The sequence below is a fragment of the Periplaneta americana genome, chromosome 8, assembly GCF_040183065.1.
Source record: "Periplaneta americana isolate PAMFEO1 chromosome 8, P.americana_PAMFEO1_priV1, whole genome shotgun sequence".
In the NCBI taxonomy this organism is placed as follows: Eukaryota; Metazoa; Arthropoda; class Insecta; order Blattodea; family Blattidae; genus Periplaneta; species Periplaneta americana.
Window position 1 is genome coordinate 21,869,422 of NC_091124.1, and position 25,454 is coordinate 21,894,875.

Consider the following 25,454-nt stretch of genomic DNA (forward strand, 5'->3'; position numbering starts at 1 on the left):
AATGACCTTCAAGCCAGCTAGAGCGTGAGTTTCTGCTTTCTCCCTAGAGTTGGCGCTGACATCACACCAGCTAGCAGTCGACACAGCGGAAATATAACACATATAATTAATACATCTAGGTACATTATGTACTCAAATAAAATAAATTGGATCCATAAAATAATACATCCGTCATTAACTGTAATGTCTAGACTCTAGAGCTCCTTTATAATGAGAGTTGAGACGTTGACCCCAACAACAATTAAAATATGTAATGATTTGATAGCACTGAAATTGGAAAAACAAAACTCTTATGAGAAGTAAAACCATAAATCTATATTATATTAAATGCAAATATTAAACGAATTTGATACATAATTTTATAATATATTATATTATTTTATAACATAATTTATTATATCTGAAATATAAAAAATTATTATTACTACTAGTTTGTCATTGAGAAATAAGGAAAAGCTGTTAACTTGAATTTATTTGAAGCAAAGCGTTACTGGATTATGCAATAAGGTAGGCGATGTTTGGATCCTGTGTCTCAACTCTATACTCAGTTATTATCTTAGCGTATGCTCGATTACACTAACCTCTAGCGCTTGAAAGTGGAACTAAACGCTGGCGCACAGAGAAACAAAACACAGGAAAATTCGCTCAGTGTCCATTCTTTATAATCCCTATTCGCTGGCCTGCTCATAAGACCTAGAATGGTTAGAATACAAAGCTTTCCTTAAATTGATAGGTGGCAGCACCAAATATACTATGGTCTTCGTCAGTTTTTTAAGAACAAAAATAATTACTTAACCTTACAAGTTCCATAAAATGTCCTACTAGTAGTTAATTTGCAATTTTGACTTGAAAACTATTTTTAATTCTGTCACATAGAAGCTTTTGTAATTGAGCAACAGAAAAAAAATTGTCGCTAGATGGCATATAGGCATGTTATATGTTTGACCATTGAATGCGTAGGCAGTATAAACACAGTCTAGTATATACAGTCACTAAGCTCAATACGTAGTAAATATGCAAACATTAGATAGCTGCTCACCACTAGGATCGCTAATATCGCCTCATTGCAGGCAATACAAAATAGTACCGGCACAGTCTATTGTTTCTAGCACCCTCAAAACTCAAGCTTCGTGACTGTATATAGTAGACTGTGGTATAAGCAAGCAGCCATCGGCATTGCAGCAGGCGGTGGTCATTTGTTCGTTGTAAACAAATGACACGTTGTCATGCAAAACAATAATAAAAAATTAACTTAGTTTGTCTGAACTTGAAGCATAGCGATAGCGAGTTCGAAATAAAAACTAATGACTTCCTCTTTTCTTTTCCCCCTCTTCTTCTCCATCTCATTTATTTCTCATCTTCTTTCCCTTCATTTTCAACTGTCATGGTAATTGTTGTTCTCTTTTTAATGTGAATACAATAAATTCATACATCGTCATATTTTACATATTATAAGTTCTTTACGTAGACTAATCAGAAATGTAAATTACATGAATAAACAGTATATGAAATGGAGACACACAATACATGATATGACATAGAATTAGTGAATTTATTTATTAGTAGGTTTGCTACTCGTAACGTAGAATTTGTTACATTGTGTCGTGGCTATGTTGCATCACTTACGTTTTTAAGGTTAAAATGACAGCAGAAACTGGAAGAATATTGTTACAAATAAGTATATCAACAGCTGAAAGCAAGATACCTTCAGACACCCCTTCTGTAAATATTTCACATACGGAAAATGAAAAGAGAGTTCTTGTTTTCTTTGTCGGTGGAAAAATTTGTCGGAACAGAAAAGGTATGTTGCGTTTCATGAACTTCCTCAAATGATTGTGGCTGTCCATTGTTTTAATTTGTATGCCCTCAGTAGGTTCGACGACCTGAAATTTAATCCTTCTTGCACTTAATCTGAAAATTATTTTTCCGGATTCTTTAGCTTTACAAACATGATTAAAAACCACTTCGAAAAATCTTAGCTGCATTAAAATGTATATCGGTCCATATATTTGTATTTCCCATAGCTCCGATGTACATTCCGGGCTCTTTGGAGGCATATCTCAGGTGTCTTCCATATATGTGTGACGAAGATCACGTGAATGTTCTTAAGGAAACTGACAAATCTAAATTCATTCCTTTGCCGTGAGTATTATATTGTAATCTTAATTAAATTATCTCAGAATTATATTTTATGCAGTGGCGGCTCATGTACTGTAACCTAAGATATTAAAATGAAACACACATCTGGGCGCGAAAGCTCATAGAGGTCCAATGACCTACCAGCCGAGTGCTGACCTCACGTTCATATGCATCGGTAGAGGTGAACGATCATCCTACTAGTACGGAGTATCTTGTGGTTAGCACTATGATCTCCCCATTCGTTTTTACGGAACTGGGAAAATGAAACACAATATGCCTATTTTTTTACTTGTTAATTTAACGACGCTGTATCAACTATGAGGTTATTTAGCGTCATGGGATTTCTGATTTCTGATCGCGAGATGAGGCCGAGGATTCGCCATTTGTCGTACGGTTGGAAAAACCTCGGAAAAAAACCCAACCAGTTAACCCAAGCCCAAGTGGGAATCGAACCTGCCCCCGAACGCAACTCCGGATCGGCACAATATGCCTATTACGTATTAAAATTTCTCATACTTACTTTTGTTTTTAGAATTAGTTTATCCACTTTTTTATAAATTGCCTTGATAAAACATTGTTTATATACAAATTAAAAACAAGCATCTTCTGCGGACTTCTAGAGAAAGAACTAAGGAAGAGACTAGTGAAGTGCTTTGTATGGAGCGTAGCATTGTATGGGGCAGAAACATGGACATCACGACGAAGTGAAGAGAAGCGAACAGGAACATTTGAAATGTGGATATAGAGAAGGATGGAGCGTGTGAAATGGACAGACAGAGTAAGAAACAAACCTGTGTTGGAAAGAGTGGGTGAAGAAAGAATGATGCTGAAACTGATCAGAAAGAGGAAAAGGAATTGGCTGGGTCACTGATTCGGAAGAAACTGTCTTCTGAAGGATGCACTGGAAGGAATGGTGAATGGGAGAAGAGTTCAGGGCAGAAGAAGGTATCAGATGATAGATGACATTAAGATATATGGATCATATGAGGAGACAAAGAGGAAGGCAGAAAATAGAAAAAACTGAAGAATGTTGGGTTTGCAGTGAAAGACCTGCCCTTGAGCAGAACACTATGAATGAATATACAAATTCACAGTTATCACTTTATTGCGACGATTCTAGTGATAAAGTTAAAAAGTATGTGAAGAACGTCATACAATACATATTATAAGCGTAACGTAATACCTGTCGTTGACTCGTGAATGCAAATTTTGTAGCACATTAGCAGTAGACCTATAATGTGCGCGAAGAGCTAGAAATAAATGGCTTAAACAAATGGATAGAGACCGTATTTTGCTCTTTCAGATGTTACGAGAAAAGGATAGAGCCTACTCCAATACAGGCCAAATGACCAGAGGGTGTGGGGAGGTTACGGCTTCCACCTGTACGGACAATTTATTTTTGGTATTAATGGCAGTGGGGATTTCAGTCATACGTGCTAGCTGCCTTTACGCCCAAGGAAGTACTCCTAGTATTAACTTCTGTTAGAGGCTGAATAAACCTCAGAGCCATAATAAACCTCAGAACTATAGTGCGGCCGGAAGGATTGGTTCGATGGAGAAAATCCATGACCCCATCGAGAATCGAACCCGCGACCTTCCGGCCTCGTAGTGTTACGTCTTAACTACGACCTACGACACTATCGAGCGCCCCTCTTTAAAGTATTGTAGGGAAAAGTAGCATGAAGATTCCTGAAACTGACCAGAGAACAAACTGGTAAATAATTTTTCTCATATCTGAATCGATAAAATGTATCGTATATTAGTAACAGAAAATAAATATTGAACAAAATTTGCAATGTGCTGTAGATCGTACTATCAGGGACTGGAATGCTTTATCTGCAGACTTACTAAAGGCTTTACCAATAACCAAAAATGTATTTAAAAATAAGCTTAACGACTTTACTAATAGACGGTAGTAGCCTATATTATACACACTATTTAAAGGGTGTGATTGATATTTGTTATTGAAGTGTTGTATCAGTGAAGAAGTATATTGTGTCAGTGAAGTATGAAGTGTGTTATGTAAGTGAAGTAGGCCTATGTTTCTGTCAGTGAAGCTTTAAAGTTTATAGTGGCGGTGCAAAGTATTTGAACAGTGAAATGTTTTTGAAGTGTTAGTGAAATCAGGATAGAATCTGTGAAATGTGTCGTAGTTCCAGTGCAGTGAGTGAGTTGTCAGTGAAATGAGTGTAGTGCTGAAAGGTACTTGTACAGGTATGAACATATCATACTCGTGAGTTTTAGTTCGAACTTAGGGTTAAGATACAAATTAGATTTACTTTAAATGTTACTTTAAGTGATCGTGCTTCATTTAACTTAGGATGCTCCCTATTATTATTATTATTATTATTATTATTATTATTATTATTATTATTATTATTATTAATTGTGTTTATAATTTTCATTATTGAGTGTAATTAGTTACCACTGCCACAGGGTACATACCCATTTGCTGTGTGAATAAATACATACGTACAGAACCTTAGCACATCAGTATTGGCCGCCACTGACTGTAGTCATTTGCAAGAATCATTGTTGTTGTATTCTTTCTAGGATTCAGAATCCTAGCAAGTATTATTTGTGACATGACGTGCACAACAAATAAATTAATTGTCATTAATAGCTCATTCCCTTTCTTCTGTGCCAGTTGTAAGAAAGGCGAAAATCGCATTCTCTATCTTATACAAGAATATGGGCGTCCACTTCGTAGCTGTGATATGTCTCAGGAACACTGGCAACATATTGCGGGCGTCATTGAGGTTAGTTCAAAAGTAATTTATTGACTTGTTACACGTTCTTTCTGCTTTTTTAATATTTAAATTTATTCCTCTGTGGATCATACAACGTCTAACCAGAGCGTCTGTAGGTTTCCATCTCACTTGGGGTAAAGCAGCGTTTCTCAAACGTTTTTGAAATGGGAACCACTTTTTAAAGCCAGAACAGTTCCGCGGACCACCTTACTCTTGTTCCCTTCGAAAGCAAATTTATCATTTTCGTAGCATATTTTAATACCAGTATACTTATATTTTAAAATTCGGTACTTTTGTCCTCTGTTATGAATTCGGGTGGTCTCTGGCTGGGTTACAGGCGCGGCGCCAGATGTGCAGGGAAAATATGTCGAGAAACACCATGTGTATAGTGCTTTAAATCTCTCTTTTGCTGCTAAGAGTAGAGTGGGAAGTAGATAGACGAGTAGGGTAATAATTTCATAAAATGTCAGTACTGGGAGAAGAAGTGAAATTCGATTGCTATGTGTCATTTCCAAACTCTGAGATTTTAAGCTATAGTGAGATACGCAATTCGTTTGAATTTTATTTTTTCTTCTGTCTTTTTTGAAGGACCACAAGGGCAGATCTCGAGGACCACAGGTGGTCCGCGGACCATAGTTTGAGAAACGCTGGGGTAAAGCATTTTCTTCCCTACTCATGGACTATAATTCTTAAGAGTGTGGAACGGGCACTCTAGTGGGACTTCATCGGAATCCTAAGTTTTTAATGCTGAATCGACAGATGGCACCACGTAGCTGAGCCGCGATATCTATAGACATACAGACAACATATACAGTTAGTACGAGACAGAGATCTGCAAAGATTCTTAGCATTATAACCAATACTTAAAAGCTTAATTCCCCTCAAAACCAAACTATTGCTGTACACATCACTTGTACGATCATACATGTCCTACGCGTCAGAAATTTGGGCTCAAACCCATCCCCGCCACATCAACAAACTCGATGCCATCCAAAGAGCTGTGTGCAGAACCATCACAGGAGCTGATCTTTACATTACTAACGCACAACTCTACAGTGACCTTGAAATCATTTTATTCAGTGACTACGTGCAGCATTTACGTAAAAATTATCTTCAGAAACTACAAACACATCCTAATCCACTTATTAAACCATAATTACACATAGCATTCAGTGAACAATCAAGTAAACGTTTCTGCAAAAGTCATTGACTCTGAAAGTTTACCTACACATCCAGCTTACCAGTCTCCGTTTCTGATGGAGAAGATGGTCACACTTCATTTACGTACTCATGTTATAAGCAATATTCTGGTTAAGGCAATGGTCCACGTGATCTGGAACTTGTAATGACATGTGTCTTTATTGACACCATCAAATAAATAAATAAATAAAAATAAAGAAAGCAGCCTTTCAGATTTCAACAATCATTACTAATTAAAGGATTGGTAAGACACAATAAGCCCATTCGAGGCCGCAGTGTGTGAACCTTCGGAACCTCTTCTTCGTACAAAGGAAAAACAAGCAAGCAACTCAGTGTAAGAAGAAAAACATTCAGTGCTGACTATTTGTCCCTCGATATGTTGTAATGAAATCAACGTAGCCTATACGGAAAATATAGATAGTCGTGATCAATATGTTTAAAAAATCTATATGATTATATTTTAAAAAGTAAAAAATCTGACTTCCCAGTACGGGCCGTTCTCCCTACTGCCTCCCCCTGCATTTATTTGATCTGTACATTAGACACTACAGTGTAATGCGTAGGGTTTAGTTTTATAAATCTACTGTCTTTTAGAGTTGCTTTACCTCCTGGGAAAGAATCCCAGGCACTACCTGATAGAGGTCAGTTTACTGATAAAAGAATGCCATGCGTCGTCCAGGAATCGAACAAGCGCAAGAGGGATGATTCAGGAGGAAAGGATCATACGTTGAGGAGTGATAATGCTCCGTCGATACAGGAGAGAATCAGTGTTCACTCACTTATTAGATATAACACGCGGAGCAAGTCCCCTGAAATCGGCAAGCGGTAGAGCATGAAAGTCTAGAATATTATGGATAGAAAACATCAATATTACAGGATGGGTATCTAAGAGTTGTTAATTCATTATACAAAGTGAATCTGTTACAGTGTTAATGCAAATTAATTTTATTTTCTAGAATATATGTACCTATAAAATACAAAAATAAATAAGTAAATGAATAAATAAATAAATAATAAATAAGTAAATAAGTAAGATTGAAGGGGGCAATATAATACATTAACACAAATAAAAAAACCTATTATGCGTTTTATAATTAAGTGTATGATTAATTATAAAATTAGGCTGATTTGCCACGTCGGCAAGTAGAAGACAGAAAATTGCATTATCTATAGTCCCGACGCTGTTATTTCCGGCGTGACTCCGCCTCTTTGCTTACGTCTTAGAAAGTGAAGGCTCTATAAAGTCAAGGTAGGTAGTATCGTGCGCCATTTTTGGTCTTACGTTGCCGAGCTACCATACGAGAAATCTATTTGCCACACCGTTAAACATTATCATGTCGTAGCTCCTATGATAATAAATCAAACGCAATGTAATTCAGCAAATAATTGAGCGGCAAATAATGTCTTCGTGTGCTTTCTGCGAACGCCAACGAAAGAGCTAAAATGGCGGGCGATTATATTCAGTATTTATCGAGCCTTAAGAAATGAATCAGCAAATCACAAGACGCACACGTCCAAATGTAGCCGACCTGCAACGCGATTGGCTGCCGGAAATTAGAGCGACGGGACTATAGCTCTTGTTATTGTTGACAGGTGGGGAAATTGGAGTTTAGCGAGCGCAAAGAAGTCTATCAACACTTCCTGCAATTTCCGCGTTTATCATATTGGAGCGTTCTCGTGACAACTGTCAGAATTTTATGAACGTGCGACGTAGACGATAAGGAGGCTTCTTGATTTTTTTGATTATCCATTATTTCACTCTCAACTTTCATCTATCATAGCGTCTCTATATCATACATTTATACAAAGTCAGGAGTGCATTTTTTCATTATGGAGTGTTTTGTTTTTTGCTACGGAATTGTCCGAAATTATTCGCCGACAACAGTGCACTGTATGCATGTTGTCATATTGCAATGAATAAAGTCTACACCTGTACACGCGTCTAGCCGCGAAACCAGGTGCCCCGGGTTCGATTCCCGGTCGGGGCAAGTTACCTGGTTGAGGTTTTTTCCGTGGTTTTCCGTCAACCCAATATGAGCAAATGCTGGGTAACTTTCGGTGTTGGACCCCGGACTCATTTCACCGTTATATCATTCAGACGCTAAATAACCTAAGATGTTGATAAAGCGTCGTAAAATAACCTACTAAAATAAAAAAAAATGCAATAAATGTAGCTATTGTATTGTGTTTCAATGTCTGCGTTTTTTCTGTATTCCATTTTTGCGATTTTTTGTATTCTTAATCTTGGTTTAAGCACCAGATAGATTAAGATAATAACAAAAATATGCTTTTATATGCGCTAAAAGCTTAGACATGCATAACCGCTTAAATATGCACAGTATAAAATCTTGACCTTTATTTACAATAGCTTGAAATGCATTTATACAATGGTAGCATATGATTTGCAACTCAGGAATAAAATATGCAAATATGCTAAAATCCGCCCCCTAGTAATAATAAACAATAGCCTATGCGATAGGGGAGACTGTTGTACCTTTAAACACTTTTCACATTTTATTTTTTTTAATTTTGGGAAATGAAATTTTTTAAATGAAAAAATGCTTGAAATAATTATTGAAGATTCCTTTACAACTTCCTGTATGTATTTCCTGTTTCACAGATCTATTAAGGATGGAAAAAATAAAATGAAGAGATATGCAATGTGTTCAAAGGTACAACAGGATCATGTACCTTGGAACATACCCTCTTGTAAGTTGGAACACATGGAATATAGGAGGGAATATAGCTGTAAAAACTGGCAATCATATTTAAAATGTATTTGCCATCATAAACCAGAGCAGACTTCTCTGATTGAGATTTTATTTCCTGGAGGAGCAATAACTGCTTCAACAGCTTTCTTCAAGGCATCCGGATCAATTGAAGGCCTCTTTAATTCCAGACTTACTTCGTGACATGACCTTAAAATAAAAGAAAAACAAAAACCGATAGTATCGTGTAATTTGGAACATGTTCCATGGTACAAGATATTTTGTGTTCAAAGGTACAAGAGGGTGCACGTTTAAACAAATATGGCTCCGAAAACTAGAGAGTCAAATAAATCATGGAAATTAAAATGTGTTATTACTCACCAGATGATAGGGAACACACCGTACTTGAAAGATATTAACAAATGCAATCTGGTTTTGTGTTAGAAAACATATATCAATGAACGAAATGTTTATTTTTGGTACTAAAAAAATTCTTTTGTCCACGGAACTCACACTTTGCAATAAATCAAACTGAAACTACGACCAGAGCTACTTAGCGGCTTTCTCTACAATCTACTTCAGTTTGAGTCCTCTAGGTAGCAGCAAACATTAAAAAACAAAAAATGTTCAAAGGTACACTGTGCTAAAGGTACAACAGTCTCCCCTACATTGTTAGTGTACAACATTAATTTACTTTTTTACGCATTTAAATTTCTTTTAAGAGTCAGAATGTATTACGTCAGGGATATTCTGTGCTCTGAACTTCAGACATGCAGAATCCTTAATATAACTATGAATAATTTCTTCTCGTTTTCAGAAATCGTACGAATCCTACGATGGTTTCGTCATTCTCCATGGAACTGACACATTGGCTTACACTGCTTCAGCTCTTTCGTTCATGTTCGAAAATCTTGGAAAGACCGTCATCGTAACTGGATCACAGGTAAAGTGGTATTGAGTACTATGTAATTGTGTATGTTAAATAACAATACTGCCTTTACTAAGTTAACTAGCCATAAATTTGAGGGAGGAGGGATATGATGATAGGGACTGGATTAATCTTGCACTGGATAGGGACCGATGGCGTGCTTATGTGAGGGCGGCAATGAACCTCCAGGTTCCTAGTAAGTAAGTAAGTAGGTAGGTAGGTAGGTAGGGTAGGTAAGTAAAGGTAGGTAGGTAAAAGTAGGTAAGGTAGGTAGGTAAATAAAGGTAGGTAGGTAAGTAAAAGTAGGTAAGGTAGGTAGGTAAATAAAGGTAGGTAGGTAAGTAAAAGTAGGTAAGGTAGGTAGGTAAGTAAAAGTAGGTAAGGTAGGTAGGTAAGGTAGGTAGGTAAGTAAAAGTAGGTAAGGTAGGTAGGTAGGTAAGTAAAAGTAGGTAAGGTAGGTAGGTAAATAAAGGTAGGTAGGTAAGTAAAAGTAGGTAAGGTAGGTAGGTAAATAAAGGTAGGTAGGTAAGTAAAAGTAGGTAAGGTAGGTAGGTAAATAAAGGTAGGTAGGTAAGTAAAAGTAGGTAAGGTAGGTACGTAAGTAAAAGTAGGTAAGGTAGGTAGGTAAGTAAAAGTAGGTAAGGTAGGTAGGTAAATAAAGGTAGGTAGGTAAGTAAAAGTAGGTAAGGTAGGTAGGTAAATAAAGGTAGGTAGGTAAGTAAAATTAGGTAAGGTAGGTAGGTAAATAAAGGTAGGTAGGTAAGTAAAAGTAGGTAAGGTAGGTAAATAAAGGTAGGTAAGTAAAAGTAAGTAAGGTAGGTAGGTAAATAAAGGTAGGTAGGTAAGTAAAAGTAGGTAAGGTAGGTAGATAAATAAAGGTAGGTAAGTAAAAGTAGGTAAGGTAGGTACGTAAATAAAGGTAGGTAGGTAAGTAAGTAAAAGTAGGTAAGGTAGGTAGGTAAATAAAGGTAGGTAGGTAAGTAAAAGTAGGTAAGGTAGGTAGGTAAATAAAGGTAGGTAGGTAAGTAAAATTAGGTAAGGTAGGTAGGTAAATAAAGGTAGGTAGGTAAGTAAAAGTAGGTAAGGTAGGTAAGTAAAAGTAGGTAAGGTAGGTAGGTAAATAAAGGTAGGTAGGTAAGTAAAAGTAGATAAGGTAAGTAGGTAAATAAAGGTAGGTAGGTAAGTAAAAGTAGGTAAGGTAGGTAGGTAAGTAAAAGTAGGTAAGGTAGGTAGGTAAGTAAAAGTAGGTAAGGTAGGTAGGTAAATAAAGGTAGGTAGGTAAGTAAAAGTAGGTAAGGTAGGTAGGTAAATAAAGGTAGGTAGGTAAGTAAAAGTAGGTAAGGTAGGTAGGTAAATAAAGGTAGGTAGGTAAGTAAAAGTAGGTAAGGTAAGTAGGTAAGTAAGTGAAGTAAGTAAGGTAAGTAAGTTAAGTTAGGTAAGTTAAGTAAGTTAAAATAAGTAAGTATTATATGCTTTACTTAATTGGTCCTTCATTTTTGATCGCAAAGAAATCTTAAACATTTGTCATTCAATATCGATTGTGAGTTAACTCTGTGATTCTGTCCACAGATGAACTTAGTGTCAAGGATGTGAAGTAGTAGTAGAGTTTATCATGGCCTGTCATACTGAATACTTACTGCAAATGAGAAGCTCCATAAAGTCCTTTCTAGTATTGCATGTTGCCAATACACCTAAGCAGAAGGATAGGCATTGCAACTGAAGTAATGTAATAACAACTCGTCAGTGAAGTGAAAACAAAAGACACGTTCAAAATTTTATTATTTTGAGAGTGAAATGGCATTTTGGAACTTCATTCCAACATCCGCCACTGCTGTTAGGGATTTCATTCTGCAATACAAATTTTGATTTTGACAAACGAATGCACGAAAATGAAAAGACATTTGTCTGGGATAAGCAGTTTAACTTTTTTGTTACATGTTGTCAGATTTCTTTCTCAATGTGATTAATGTCTTTTTTTTTTTTTCTAGATTCCAGTTTTCGAATCAAGAAGTGATGGAAGAGACAACATTCTGGGAGCACTAGTTCTTGCAGGGAACTATGTCATTCCTGAGGTGACAGTTTTCTTTCGGAATAATTTATTCCGGGGTAACAGAACTATGAAGAAAAGCACAGATGCTTTCCTCGCATTTGATTCCCCAAACATGTCTCCAATTGCTAAAATTGGTATAAATATCGAAGGTAAGATATCAGTGTTTACGACTTGAGTACAGAATTCTCATAATGTTCTATAAGAAATTCACATACTAGGTACCTACACATTATAGTTAATTAGTGTTGTCAGCCTTACATTAATCAGCAATTTAATTAAAACTGATATTATTTGTAGTAATGTCATTCAATTCTGCATTTCTCAAGAAAGCATTAATTATTGATATTTAATATTTATTTATCAATTCTATTTTCAGTGGACCCTCAGTTGATTTTTCGGCCGCACACTATTGACAAATTCAGAGTTCAGTCGACTCTGAATCCTAATGTTGGACTCCTGAGGCTGTTCCCCAACATCACAAGTCAAGCTGTAAGTATCTGTCAGCCTAGGAGATTTTTCTGATTATTGTGAATATGCTGTACTATGGTAGATAAAAAGATTGTCCCTCGCTAGAATATTTCTAAGTCATAGAATTATATATCGCACATGTCCAGTGTCAAAAGCGCCTGTGCACAACACTTGCGATCACATAACGTGTCCGTTCACTGATTAACCCTTCAATACTCGCGTGGCATACTTTTGTAATCCACTGCAGTTTATTACGTCATCACATCTCAGCTTTCAACGCTGATAGCGTGAAATCTTCAGTACCTTCCTGCTACAGTTTAACTCTGATGTCTGAAATGTTTGGATGTAATTGTGATTTTTTTTCTGTATACATGTTTTTAGAATGGATTACAAATGTAATCCACGCGAGTACTGGTGTTACAAATTTTGGCGCGAGCACTGAAGGGTACAAGCATTGAAACACTGGAGTGAAAGTGATAAGAATTGAGATGCTGCATGTGCGAAAGGTTTATTTGTAATTAAACTGAATTATTACAATTTTTTTTTTCGAAAGTCGTTATTCGAAATTAGAAAAGTCTTGATGGTAAGAAATGTCACGTCTTCAGAGTGACTGAAACAATGAACGTTACAGCATGTAAGTGCCCGAGTAGCTACACTAGAAACAGGTTAGACTCCATCTGCAGCATCATATCTGGAGCTCACTGATCGATTTAAAGCTCTTTGGATGTCAACTGTTGATTGAATGCGAATGCCTCTCTTCCACCCATCTTGCAATAGTTCGTTATGGTAGGACTTCTCTCCCACAAGCTTCTTGTAATGCCGCAAAGCACTGAGTTGCATTTTTTCCTCTTGCAACTTGTATTTGTATGAAGCATCTTTGTTCATACCTCCTGAACATTTTTAGTGCGGTTTTACTTAATAGAAATCAGAAACAGTCCCTGTATTCACAAAATATGGTTACTTAAAGACTTCTGGTATTCCACATTTATGCAACAATCGCACCTTTATTAAGTACTAAAAGATTCCGATGCTCTCCCCTAGAAGCGCTGATTTACAGTATTGTTGTCATTACTTATTGAATGCCCTATAGTCCCGTCGCTCTAATATCCGGCAGCCAATCACATTGCAGGTCGGCTACATTTAAATGTGTGCGTCTTATGATTCGCTGATGAAGACGTTATGCATTTCCTAAGGCTCGATAAATAATTAAAATAATCGCCCGCCATTTTGGCTCTTTCGTTGGCGGTTGCAGAAAGCACATGAGGACGTTATTTGCCGCTCAATTATTTGCTGAATTATCATCATAGGAGCTACGACATGATAATGTTTAACGGTGTCGCAAATAGATTCCTCGTCTAGTAGCTTGGCAACGAAAGAACAAAAATGGCGAACGATACTACCTACCTAGACTTTATAGAGCCTTCATTTCTTAAGACGTAAGCAAAGAGGAGGAGTCACGCCGGGAATAACAGCGTCGCGACTATAGTATTATATATTATTTTTACATGAAATATATCTGAAAAATAATTCCTTTTATATTAATATAGCTTTCTCGGCGTTTTAATCTTTGTGTTAAAAATAATGTTTACTTGTAATGCTGTGTAATGATAAAACTGTAATGTTGCAAAAAAAAAGTACACAAACATTTTGATATACAAGCACTATTTATTTTAATATATACATACTTTCATTTATGCGACTTATTTGTAGAGGGCGAAAGTTATTTTGGAAGCAACCTATAAAAGAAACTGTAAGAGCACAATTAGAGATAGAGTATGAATGGAAATAGTATAAAGGACAATAGGTTCAACTGCGAATATTCCTTTTGCCTACTTTAATACATTATTATCTGTACATTTCGAACTGACAGCTCAAAGTCAAGCAATGGACTGCATTTGCCACGTGTGCTTACCCAATCCTGGACCATTCTCCTCAATTAAAGTCAGCTGGGACAGCCGGAATTACCAGTGCTTCAGTTCACAGTTTTCAATTCAGTGACTCGTGCCGGATTTATACTTTTGTACGTTTGTACGTGACCTTGAGCCGTCAGTTCGAAGTGCACAGATAATAGTTATTAGTATTTATATGTATTTATTGTGAATATTCAGGTAAGGGCATTCTTGCAACCACCCATTGAAGGAGTCGTTTTGCAAACATACGGCGCTGGCAACGTTCCAAGCAACAGAGAAGACCTGATGGAAGAACTGAAGGCGGCAACTCGCAGAGGCGTTCTCATTGTCAACTGTACTCAGTGTATTGAGGGTAGCGTGAGTGCCAATTACGAGACAGGAATGGTTAGTACATGTCCAGTAATTGTTCACCACATAATCATTCACATTATTCAAATTCGATTGTAGTTCAGAGTTCAGGCACTCACGACTTCTCATCGAAGGAAGCGTGATTTGATCTCTAGTAGGCCTATATCCTGTGAAGTCTCTGATGAAAAAGCAACTATGGGGCTGGTTTTTTCAGAAGGTTTTGATTTAACCAGTCTTTTTCATTTCAATATTGCTTTATTATTATCTTATTCTTTTATTATTGCTGTGAAGTCTTTGTTATTTAAGGGAATGTTCTGTTACACATTTTCACATGATTGTATTATACGAGTACCTTAGTGTGTTGTAAGTTATGTTATATGTGTTACCCTTCTTTTTAATCTTTTATTCGGAAATGCTCTTTCTAATTGCTATAGATTACTAACTACCACATTAATTTCTCAAATTTAAAGGTAATGAGGCTGTGTCTCAAAGCTAAAGTCCATACTACACACTAGTGACTAGCAACTAGGTGACTTGTAAACTACACACTAGGGAGCTTTGGACATGTATGCTGGAAACATGGCCTTCTTCATAGATTATTTTTCTAAAAACCATGACGTCACGGTGCAGCACTAAATTAAGAAGGCAGTGTCCTAATGCAGTTTCATTACGAGTTGTGTGGAAATGATAAGGGCCTAATATATTACAATAATGTTTAAAACATTGTATAGAAGTTACTAACAATATCAGTGTTCAAAGTTAACGTGTTATTCTACATTATATTTACATTATTTCACTTCCAAAGCATTTTCAGATTTCATAACCCCAATTGCTGATGAGGTATCCATGTTTGTTTAGTGAACAAGTCATCAATCAAGCAAGCATTTTCGTTTACTAGCTACTACGGACTTGATTGCTATGCACTACGTAGCTTTGGATCATAACTTCGGACGTCACATCCGGCTATTTAGTCAACAATCTAGTTCACTACAGCTGAAAATGTAGCTTTGAGACACGGCCTAAGAATTACCTACTTTCTTTAGACCTACTTATCAGTAGTTACATTGAAATGAAACATTAAAAGTTTTCATTTTAATATGAATTTCTTTTTATTTTAGCCTCTGAAGATATGCCTTATGTTTATGATGATGATGATGATGATAATAATAATAATAATAATAATAACAGTGATAATGATAATATAATAATAATAGTAATAATGTTAATAATAATGATGATAATAATAGCAGTAGTAGTAATAATAATAATAATAATAATAACAGTGATAATGATAATATAATAATAATAGTAATAATGTTAATAATAATGATGATAATGGTGATGATAATAATAGCAGTAATAATAATAATAATAATAATAATGATAATAATATTAATAATAATGATAATTATAACAATAGAGATAATGATAATAATAGTAATAATAATAATAATCGTAACAGTGATAATGATAATAATAATGATGATGATAATAATAATAATAATGTCCTTTATCCCTTTATGAGGGCCTGAATTAATTGCGTCCGGCGCATTTTATTCTGGACAATTAATTTAACTGTCTTTCAGGTATAGCCGGCTTTATTGAATTCTTCCATAACTAAGTGCCTCAAAGTATTCCGTGGGCATTATAATTCATCCGTTTATACTAAAGGTTTTTATTAAAATGTGCTTTGTTTACATCCATTTTCTTTCTTTGTCTCTTCCCACAGATGTGTAACAGAGTTTCTGAATTCTTTCTATTAGTCTGTTGCTAATCTGAACTGTAATAGGTATATCTGTCTTGAAATGAGAACTTCATGGTAATGGCATTGAAGATTATTTTATTTTTCTTCGATTTGTACAGGTTCTTGAGCAAGCAGGAGTCATCCCTGGCATGGATATGACCCCTGAGGCAGCATTAACCAAGCTTTCGTATGTGTTATCTAAGACAGAATGGGATGCTGCTGTGAAGTGCGAGGTAATCATTTATTTTGGTAATGTTATTTTAATAGGCTTGCATATTTCACTACTCTGTGTCGATGATTCTGTGTTATTTCCCGTAAGAAATAAGAACCCTTTTGTCCGGCTGTTGGAGCACCTGTGGTTGACATAGCTCTCTGCGATAATTCCTCATCAGTTAGGCCTGAAGACCAGCATAAACATTCTGTGTTCGACATTCTCATTGTAAACGAAGTATTATGCACATGCTTTGCATTGTAATGTCTTGAGTTCTCTATTTTTTCGCTGTATCTTTAACTAAAAAGAATAAGCATAAACCACAGTTTAGAAGATAAGGTGAAATCACGCTTCTACCAAAAAAAAAAAAAAAAACTCCTGTTATCCTAGTGAATGAAGAGAAATTGTTGTAAACATAATCAAGTGTTATGAAGAAGAAAAGTCGAGAGAATGTTTACTAAAGTCTCTAGTTAATGCGTATGAAAGAATGGCTATATACTGGTACTAACATTCACCCTATATGATTAATTGAAGAGTGGCATGTTAGATATACCATAAGTAGAAATGTATGGTATAAATCATATAGAACCTATAAATCTTGAATATAAATAAAATTTAATAGACAATAATTTATTACCAATAATAAATGAAAAAAAAGCTAAAACACAAAAACTGTGTCAAATGTACAAGTTTGAAGAGAATAAAGAAGGTTAAATCCAGTGGCGTATGCTGGTTAAAGGGTTTGGGCTACCGCTGACCCTATTATTACACAAAATACTGGGTGTTCAGCTCAAAATGTGTCATGGCTCGCTGTATGTTGTCATGTGGCTATCCGATGAGCCTAGAGAATCGATTTTCCTACACTTCCGCAAAGGCATATTACCTAAATGCGAGAGAAGTTGCCTAGGAAGTACGGCGTTCATTCTGAAGATTAGCTACTTAGCGATACGTACCGTAACGCCAGTAGTGGCAAGAATGTGAACTGTTTGGAAGCACGTACTGAAGTGAGTTTTTTTTTCTTACTGTCGGGATATGAGGGAGAGGGTTAAGACGATTACTTACGTATTTGTTGACATTAACTTCGACGGTCAACATGGACACGGAGCATTTGATTTGTGTTGTGGAATGTTACTGTACGCAACCGATGATAACAAATACCCTGCGTATGACTTGCCGGCGCAAAACACAGTTCGAAAGAGGTTATGGTAGCACACAGACCGTACAGACCGCCATCTGTTGCTACGACGTTCAAGTTATACCGTACAAGTTCTCAAGTTCAGATTGAAGAACGCCTTAAATAATAGGCAACTTCTCTAACATATAAGCTGAAACTCGCTTCAAATCGGTGACCCAACAACAGTGACGTCATGACACACTTTGACAGGAACACCCAGTATATCTAACAATTACTTTAATTTTAATTACTATGGTAAAACTAATAATACAAAATTATTACATTATGTTATATTATAAACTTTTTCTTTTGTAATTTCCTTGGGCTACCACCGGTAGCCTGCAAAATACGCCCCTGGTTAAATCATAACCAAATGAACCTCACACTTTGCTGGAAAGAAAATATATAATACAGAAATAAATAGGTCTAGGCATACTGTGTCGGAGAAAGAATTGACGTAAAAGAAGAAATATCTCTGAAACAATTGCATTTATTGTCTCCATGTTTACATAGTTATAAAGAGAAACTCGATAAGTTTTGTTGTTTACACTGGCATTATGCTACATGCAAGAGTATGAGGAGAAAATATAAAATTCTTCTCCTGTACTGCGTTTGTTGTCAGTTTTGTGGCTCTCTTCTTTTATAAGAAGCCCAAGGAAGTCCATTTCTATGACAGCAAGACAGCTGAATATGCCGAAAACAGCAGTTCACAATATCGTACACAAATGCTTACACAGTCACAAAATGTAACTGCTTTATGTCATACTGCCTGGAGATATGAACATCATTACGAATTTATTGCTGTTAATTATTGTTTTGGTATCCATCTGCCAAACTGATTCTGAACATGTGGCAAAGTCGAAGTTGATAAGTTTGATCAATGTGCCATTGGGATATCTTAAAGAAATAAAATTCCATCTTGTTAAAAGAAATGGTATCAGCTGTAAAAAGTTGCACGTTAGAGTAACTCCACCACACCCTGTTAGAGCCCGGACGAGAAGTTATGGCATTGGCGCGAGGGACGCATTTTAGTTCGTTTGCTTGGACTCGCCCTCACAGTCAACTGGAGGGGTGTTGGGTTAGTTGGTTACTAGCATTCCGAGTGTTCAGATCGTTCTGCTACTACCGCTATTGCTAATACTGAAAACATTGTCCTTCTGAGCACCCTCATTATGGCATTGTCTAAGGTGTGAAATCATAGAGTAGTTCATAGTCAAGGACATGAAATAGCATACAATGTATGGAAATTCATGTCAGAAGAGGCTGTAAACTGAATACCAATTCCATTGAAAAGCGTGTGTGCAAGGGTACTGGCTGCCATTGGTATTTCAAAGCGAACCTTGGCAAGAATCAGGAAAGAAGGGGAAAATATTGAGGCAGGAACAGCAGATTCTTTCTCCAGTCCGGAAAAATCACAGCCGAAGAAGAAGATTGTTGCAGCTGTAGACAGTTTTGATGAGGAAGTCATAAGAAGACTCATCTATAATTTCTCCGCTATGCATAAGCAGAGGCCGACTCTGCAATCGCTTCTTCCAAGAATGGATATCAGTGTATGATTATGTGAAGAAAGTAGAGAACAATTACATTGAAAGTGAGCACGTGATGGACAGTATTTTGGAGAACATTTCCATAAACTTAGGGACATCTGATTCCAGCACAGATCAGTCGTCTGATTCGGACGGAGAATAAGAATATAAAGATGGAATAGCGGGCGTAATTCCATTAGGTATCTTCGGACTCTTGAGTAGGAAAGTGGTGATACTAAGGTAAGACGAATGTTTTTGGAAAGAGATGAAACGGATATGCCTGCCGCTCTGAGCTTGAGAACCGTAACCCAAACAACCCCCACTCCTCTACCCTGCTGGGCGGCAATTTAAAACTTCGCGCATGTTGGTGCCATAACATCTCGTCTCAGCTCTACCAGAGGGGAGCACACGAATACATGTAATTGTTCACCTATTAAATGTATTGCAAAATCGTGTTTTTTCTCGAACAGTGGCTGTGCCGTGAGAAAGAACCAATTTCATACCAGCAGTAACTGAAGCAAGTTCCCCTGAAGTGAAAACTCAGTCACTAAAATGAACGATGTTTTTTTTTTTAAAGAAGAGTACACATCCTGTTCTGTTCCACTGATAGAGCATGCTATGCTAGTTCTTTGAAATTAGAGCAGTGGTCGTCAGCACTTGCTGAAATGGGTAAAGGATAAGCAGAGCAACGTGTTGTGCCCTGTCGTGCAGCAGGAAGAGGCAGAGAGCATACCCGCTAGCAGTTACGAATGCACCATAGTGCAGTGTTTTCTCCGTGGGTAAGAGACGCTAGCCCTAGAGTGCAGTGTGCTGATGACTGCTGAATTAGAGGATAAAAGTTTCAAGAATGTGACTACAGTACTCACACCTAATTTTTATTCACAGAGATTGCAGAATTTTTCATAAATATGGTGTTGTTGTTGTTTTCTAATGCCAGGCATTTGACAATAAAGTCATTTGACCTCTTGCACTCCAATATTTTTCAAAGATATTATCATGGCCAGCCACTGAAGCACAGATTTTGAGGTGTTCCGAATCCATTTCTTGTTTTTCATAAATATTCAAATGATGGTACGACACATAGTTCATAGAAAGTGATTTAATTCAAATCAAGAGTTCCTGAGTAGTTCAGTGGTAGAGCGTTGGTACGTTAAACCAAAGGTCCCGGGTTCGATACCCGGCTCCGGAACAATTTTTCCCTCGAAATTATTCAAATCAACTTTACAGGGAGTTATACCTGAAAATCTTGATTTACATAATACACGTCACTGTTCGTTAACAGAAAACCACAATTTAAGTCACACGGAGTTAGTGCACACTCGAAGTTGGTTGCTTGACGGTTGTTAGCCCACTTTGAGGTCTGTGGATATAGAGGGAAAAATTGGATCGGTGTCGGTTAGAGTTCCCGAGTAGCTCAGTGGTAGAGCGTTGGTACGTTAAACCAAAGGTCCCGGGTTCGATACCCGGCTCCAGAACAATTTTTCCCTCGAAATTATTCTGATTTAATTCAATTTGTACTCAAACTTACACAAATTTGCTTCTGCTATAGTGTGAAGTCTGACGTTTCTGGCTTGCCCTTGTTAACAAGTAGAAAGTCAAATGAAAGACTATTAGAACTGAACATTTTATGCTACAGGTCAAACCCAGTTTTTATATCTTATAGTTTGAATTGACAGTTGCATTTCTGTAGACTACTTCTTGTTCTTTACACTTCAAGAAGGTATATAGCTGATGTGTAAGATAACCTGTTGAATTTCTTGTGTTAATTCCAAATTCCTATCACATGACCTTCTGCATAAGATATTGTATTGTAGTGAACGTATTGTGATATTATTAAGATTATTTATCAAATAAAATAAATATAAAAATTACTTTTTCTGTGATCTCCCATGAACCCAACTGATCGAAGAAAATCTGCTACTGTTATTACATATTACCTATTTCATTTCTGAAGAATTGTGATCCCTCTGTAAATATCTTTCCAATCAGAAATACATTCTTTTTGCAATATATTTTTGTAACTCTGAAATGAATTTTTGCAGATTGTTATTGTGTCAACTTGTACAATTTTGCAGATGATGCAGAAGAATTTACGTGGAGAGTTAAGTGCAGAACAGAGTCATTCTCGTAAAAGAAGTATGTTGACGAACATTGACTCGATCACAAATGAAGAAAAGGCAAAATTGGAAAGTATAATGCTACCAGCTCTTATTAATTACTATGTTGCCAATGGAAACATTGAAGAATTAGAAGCTCTGAAAGAAATGGTTAGTGTACAAGTGTTGGTTAACCTGTTTTAAATATTGATATTGCAGTATGGTGATTGAAATATTTTTTCTCCTTATTAAAAAAGTTAAATAAAATTTGGGAATAAGACTTTTGCATGCCTATAACTATTCAGTTATCACTACCATAATACAAATGTCTGCATTTCTAAACTTTGTTTTTCTGTAACAGGGTGCAGACTTCTCATCTGAGAATAGTGATTTCAGAACACCGCTACATGTGGCTTGCTCTGAAGGGAATTTGCAAGTGGTAGAATTTTTGCTTTTGAATGGTGCTAGCGTTCACAAGAAAGACAGGTAGGCCTATGCTGAAATTTTAATATGGATACAATTAAGCAAAAGGAAACCAACCCATAAAATTGTCATTTTTTAGATAATATTATCAGGAAGTAGGGGGAGGATTATTATACAAAATTTTGGTAAACTAATTTTGAAACAAAAGGGAAATATACAGACACACTAAAACACACCCTGATCAAATTCTCAACACACAGATCAATTTCAGAACACACACACTATTTGACACCACATTTCAACAATCAAACGCACCCACACAACAGGCAGCGAAGTTCGAGATGACGCCGAGATCTAGTAGGCTCTGAGGATGGTGTGAAGAAGCACCGAAACAGCTGTAAGCCGCACATGCTTACACAATTAACACGAGTAAGATCGCCAGTTAATCAATTATTTAAAAGGGAAACATTGAACTTAAAGATTTCAGTTCCGGTTCCTACTTTCTGGGAGTCGGATCACTTTTTCATAACTAAGTCGCATTTACATACACATTTTGCTGTGCTACTGGTATGCTATGCTATATTTAGAATATCACCTTGCAATGATGAAAATCTCAGTTGTAGCCACAGGAAGTCCATGTTGAAACAAAGAGAAAATTGTTTGTGAAGATTTTTCCCAGTTTACTACTCCATCAATTGTTCTTTTCGTCTTCATCACCTTTTTATTCATCTTCATGATCATCCTTTTATTTTATTCTTAATCATCAATAATGTGATCTTCTACTTCATTATTGTGTTATCCATTGTCCTCGTCATTATTTCGAATCTTAGTAATCTTAATTAAAATAATTATCCCCAGCAAAAAAAGTTAATAATCAAGTAAAGACGGGCAACAAATTTTAGCTGAGCTCTGAAAACCACTAATGCAAATTACTCATTCTTTCTATTCTAAACGCATGTAAATCACAGGCTATTCTGTTCGCGAACCGTAGATTAATTCCTGAAGTCAACGACCTGAATATTCCACCTGTGAAACTGAATAAAACAATCATCCCGTTTAGCTCTACCGTCAAAAATCTCGGAGTACATTTCGAATCTAATCTCAATTGGGATACGCATATTAAATATACATGTAAGAAGGCATTCTCTATTCTCCATTCACTAAAAAGATTGTATCATTATCCATCTAAATTAAAACAGACGCTGGTACAGACACTCATTCTACCTCACTTCGATTATTGCGACGTTTTGTTCAGTGATCTCAGGATTGATTCCGCTCAGAAACTACAGCGTGTTCATAACGCGTGCGTCCGCTTCATTTGTAATGTTCGATACTATGATCATATCTCACCTTCTTTCAAGAAGTTATCGTGGCTTAGGTTACATGAGAGGAGAAATCTGCACTCACTTTCTCTCTTATATCGAATTATGCACTCTTCATCCCCCTATTATTTATTCGCTCGATTTCATACTCTCTCTTGCTATCATAATATTAATACTCGATCACAACGCGATAACACGCTAGAAATTCCACTTCACGCATCGTCTCTGTATTCCTCATCCTTCACTGTTGCTACCTCTCGTCACTGGAACTCTCTGCCGCCTGAAGTCAAGGGCTGCCGAACATTGAATTCTTTCAAATCCAAGTTAGAAAATTATCTTATGACGAGTTGCCAAACTAACTTACTATTATGACAAGTGTTGTATTGCATGTTTCCACGTATTCACATTTTTTTAATGTTCTAATGATATTCAACTTATTTTATATTTTTGTTTTCATATTTTCCGATAATGTTATATCTCTAATGTGATAAGTTGAGCTATATATAATCTTAATTTTCCTTATTGTGTGTACTTAGAAATATTGTATTCACTGTATACTTTGTACTGCACTATTTTATTACTACTATTAGTATTATTATCATTATTATTATTATTATTATTATCATCATTATTACTATTCTTATTATTATTATTATTATTATTATTATTATTATTATTATTATTATTATTATTATTATTATTATTATTATGAATAATTTTCTTTTTTTTTGTATGCCTCATTTATTTTGACCTGCTGTTCACATATTATTATGCTTTTTTCTTTCTTTCTGTATGTTATATATTATGTCTGATTTCTTCTTATTTGTTGTTTATTTTTTATTATTATTATTATCTTATTCAGTTTTGTGTGTAAAATTGTAGTGTAATTTGTAAATTTGTAGTGTTTTTGTAACGCAGTCTTTACTCCTGGTTGAGTGTTAGAGAAGGCCGTATGGCCTTAACTCTGCCAGGTTAAATAAATCATTATTATTATTATTATTATTATTATTATTATTATTATTATTATTATTATTATTATTATTATTATTATTCTAAAACAAACCTCTTGAGTGACAAATGAATCATAATTGGATGGGATGGTAGAAGATAAGAAGCTAGTTATAGTAGGCGTTATGAGTAGTGAAAGTTTCAAGGAAATGAGGTCAGAGACAACAAGATTTTGACAGTACTAGAATTGGATACTGTAATAATGAATATGCGGTAACATCGAAGTGCCTCTGTGAAACTAACCTCTTCACTCTATTTATGTAAGTAAGAGCTTGAAATGTCTGTAGAGTTTTTCAAGCTCGAACCAATCTTTAGACTAAAGTTTGCATGCACGCATACACACACATGTAGATATACAAACTTAATAGACATGCACTAGTTTATTTCAGGTATGATTTTACTCCACTGATGGATGCCATTCGTTCTGATCACCATGATGTGATTGAAGTCCTGGTGAAATGTGGAGCACATCTGAGTTTAACTCAGCCTAAAAATATCGGTGAAGAGCTTTGCAGGTATTGAACACATTCACTTTGTTGTAAAGGAAAATAAATAAATAAAGATTATCGAGAAAATTAAGTGCATAATTAGCTGCAATAAATTAATGTTGTATTGCTCAATATGTACCTTCGTCTGAGTGGTTAAGTGCATCCGAGTTTCCCCCACCCGTTTGTGCTAGTCTCTCTGTAAAGGCTAGTGACTGGACAATCTTAGCTATTTGTCGTAATCTATTGAATACATAGCAATAAAGTTGAAATCGTTGTAATAAATTTTTTTCAGCAAACGAATTTAAAATGTAAACAATACCACAATTCAAAATTATACTACTTGGGTTGGATAAAAAGTAATGGCAACAGTTCGATATTTCTGACATGGCTTTATTCACAGGGGTACAACATTCACGTACCTTCTATATAGTCGCCCCCCTTATTTATTACCTTTTGCCAAATGTTTGGAAGGCGTCATATTCCATCAGCGCATCCATCTTTGTTGATGTTCCGTATTGACCGCCCTAAAGCACAGATAAGTTCATCTCTGGTATTGTACCGGGTCCCTCGCAGTGGTTCTTTCACTTTGGTGAAAATATCGTAATCGCATGGATCATATCGAGTGAGTACGGTGGATGTTCCAGTAGTCCGCGTTTTCCATCTGCCTTGGAGGTACAGTGTGGTGCAGTATTACCCCATCAATGTCATACGCCACAATGAACATCTCCTTCACAGCACTTTGTGTAGGGCGCACTTTCTTTGGACGAGGAGAACCGGGATGCTTCCATTCATTTGATTGGCGTTTCAAGTTTGGTTCATACGAGCGAGTCAAGGTTTCGTCCATAGCGACGATTCGTCCAAGAAAGTCGTCACCTTCCCTTTGGTACCGGTGCAACAAGGCCTTCCCGGAACGCTTTAACCCATCGTGCAACTGTGCGATATGGCAACGTTGCATCGCCAC

General features: G+C 36.2%; 1 protein-coding gene across 4 annotated transcripts in view; it reads left to right on the plus strand.

Annotated features, from left to right (window-relative positions):
* Positions 1-25,454, plus strand: part of LOC138704564 (L-asparaginase-like) — a 79,648-nt gene that overhangs the window by 51,270 nt on the left and 2,924 nt on the right. For 3 of the 4 annotated variants that reach the window (XM_069832598.1, XM_069832600.1, XM_069832601.1), the window contains 8 exons: positions 9,615-9,740; positions 11,714-11,924; positions 12,152-12,264; positions 14,352-14,537; positions 16,365-16,478; positions 21,232-21,423; positions 21,614-21,738; positions 24,395-24,520. In XM_069832598.1, the coding sequence (XP_069688699.1) occupies positions 9,615-9,740; positions 11,714-11,924; positions 12,152-12,264; positions 14,352-14,537; positions 16,365-16,478; positions 21,232-21,423; positions 21,614-21,738; positions 24,395-24,520 (1,193 nt within the window). Of the gene's footprint in view, positions 1-9,614; positions 9,741-11,713; positions 11,925-12,151; positions 12,265-14,351; positions 14,538-16,364; positions 16,479-21,231; positions 21,424-21,613; positions 21,739-24,384; positions 24,521-25,454 lie in introns of those variants that run through there. The other variant, XM_069832599.1, reaches the window with a different exon arrangement.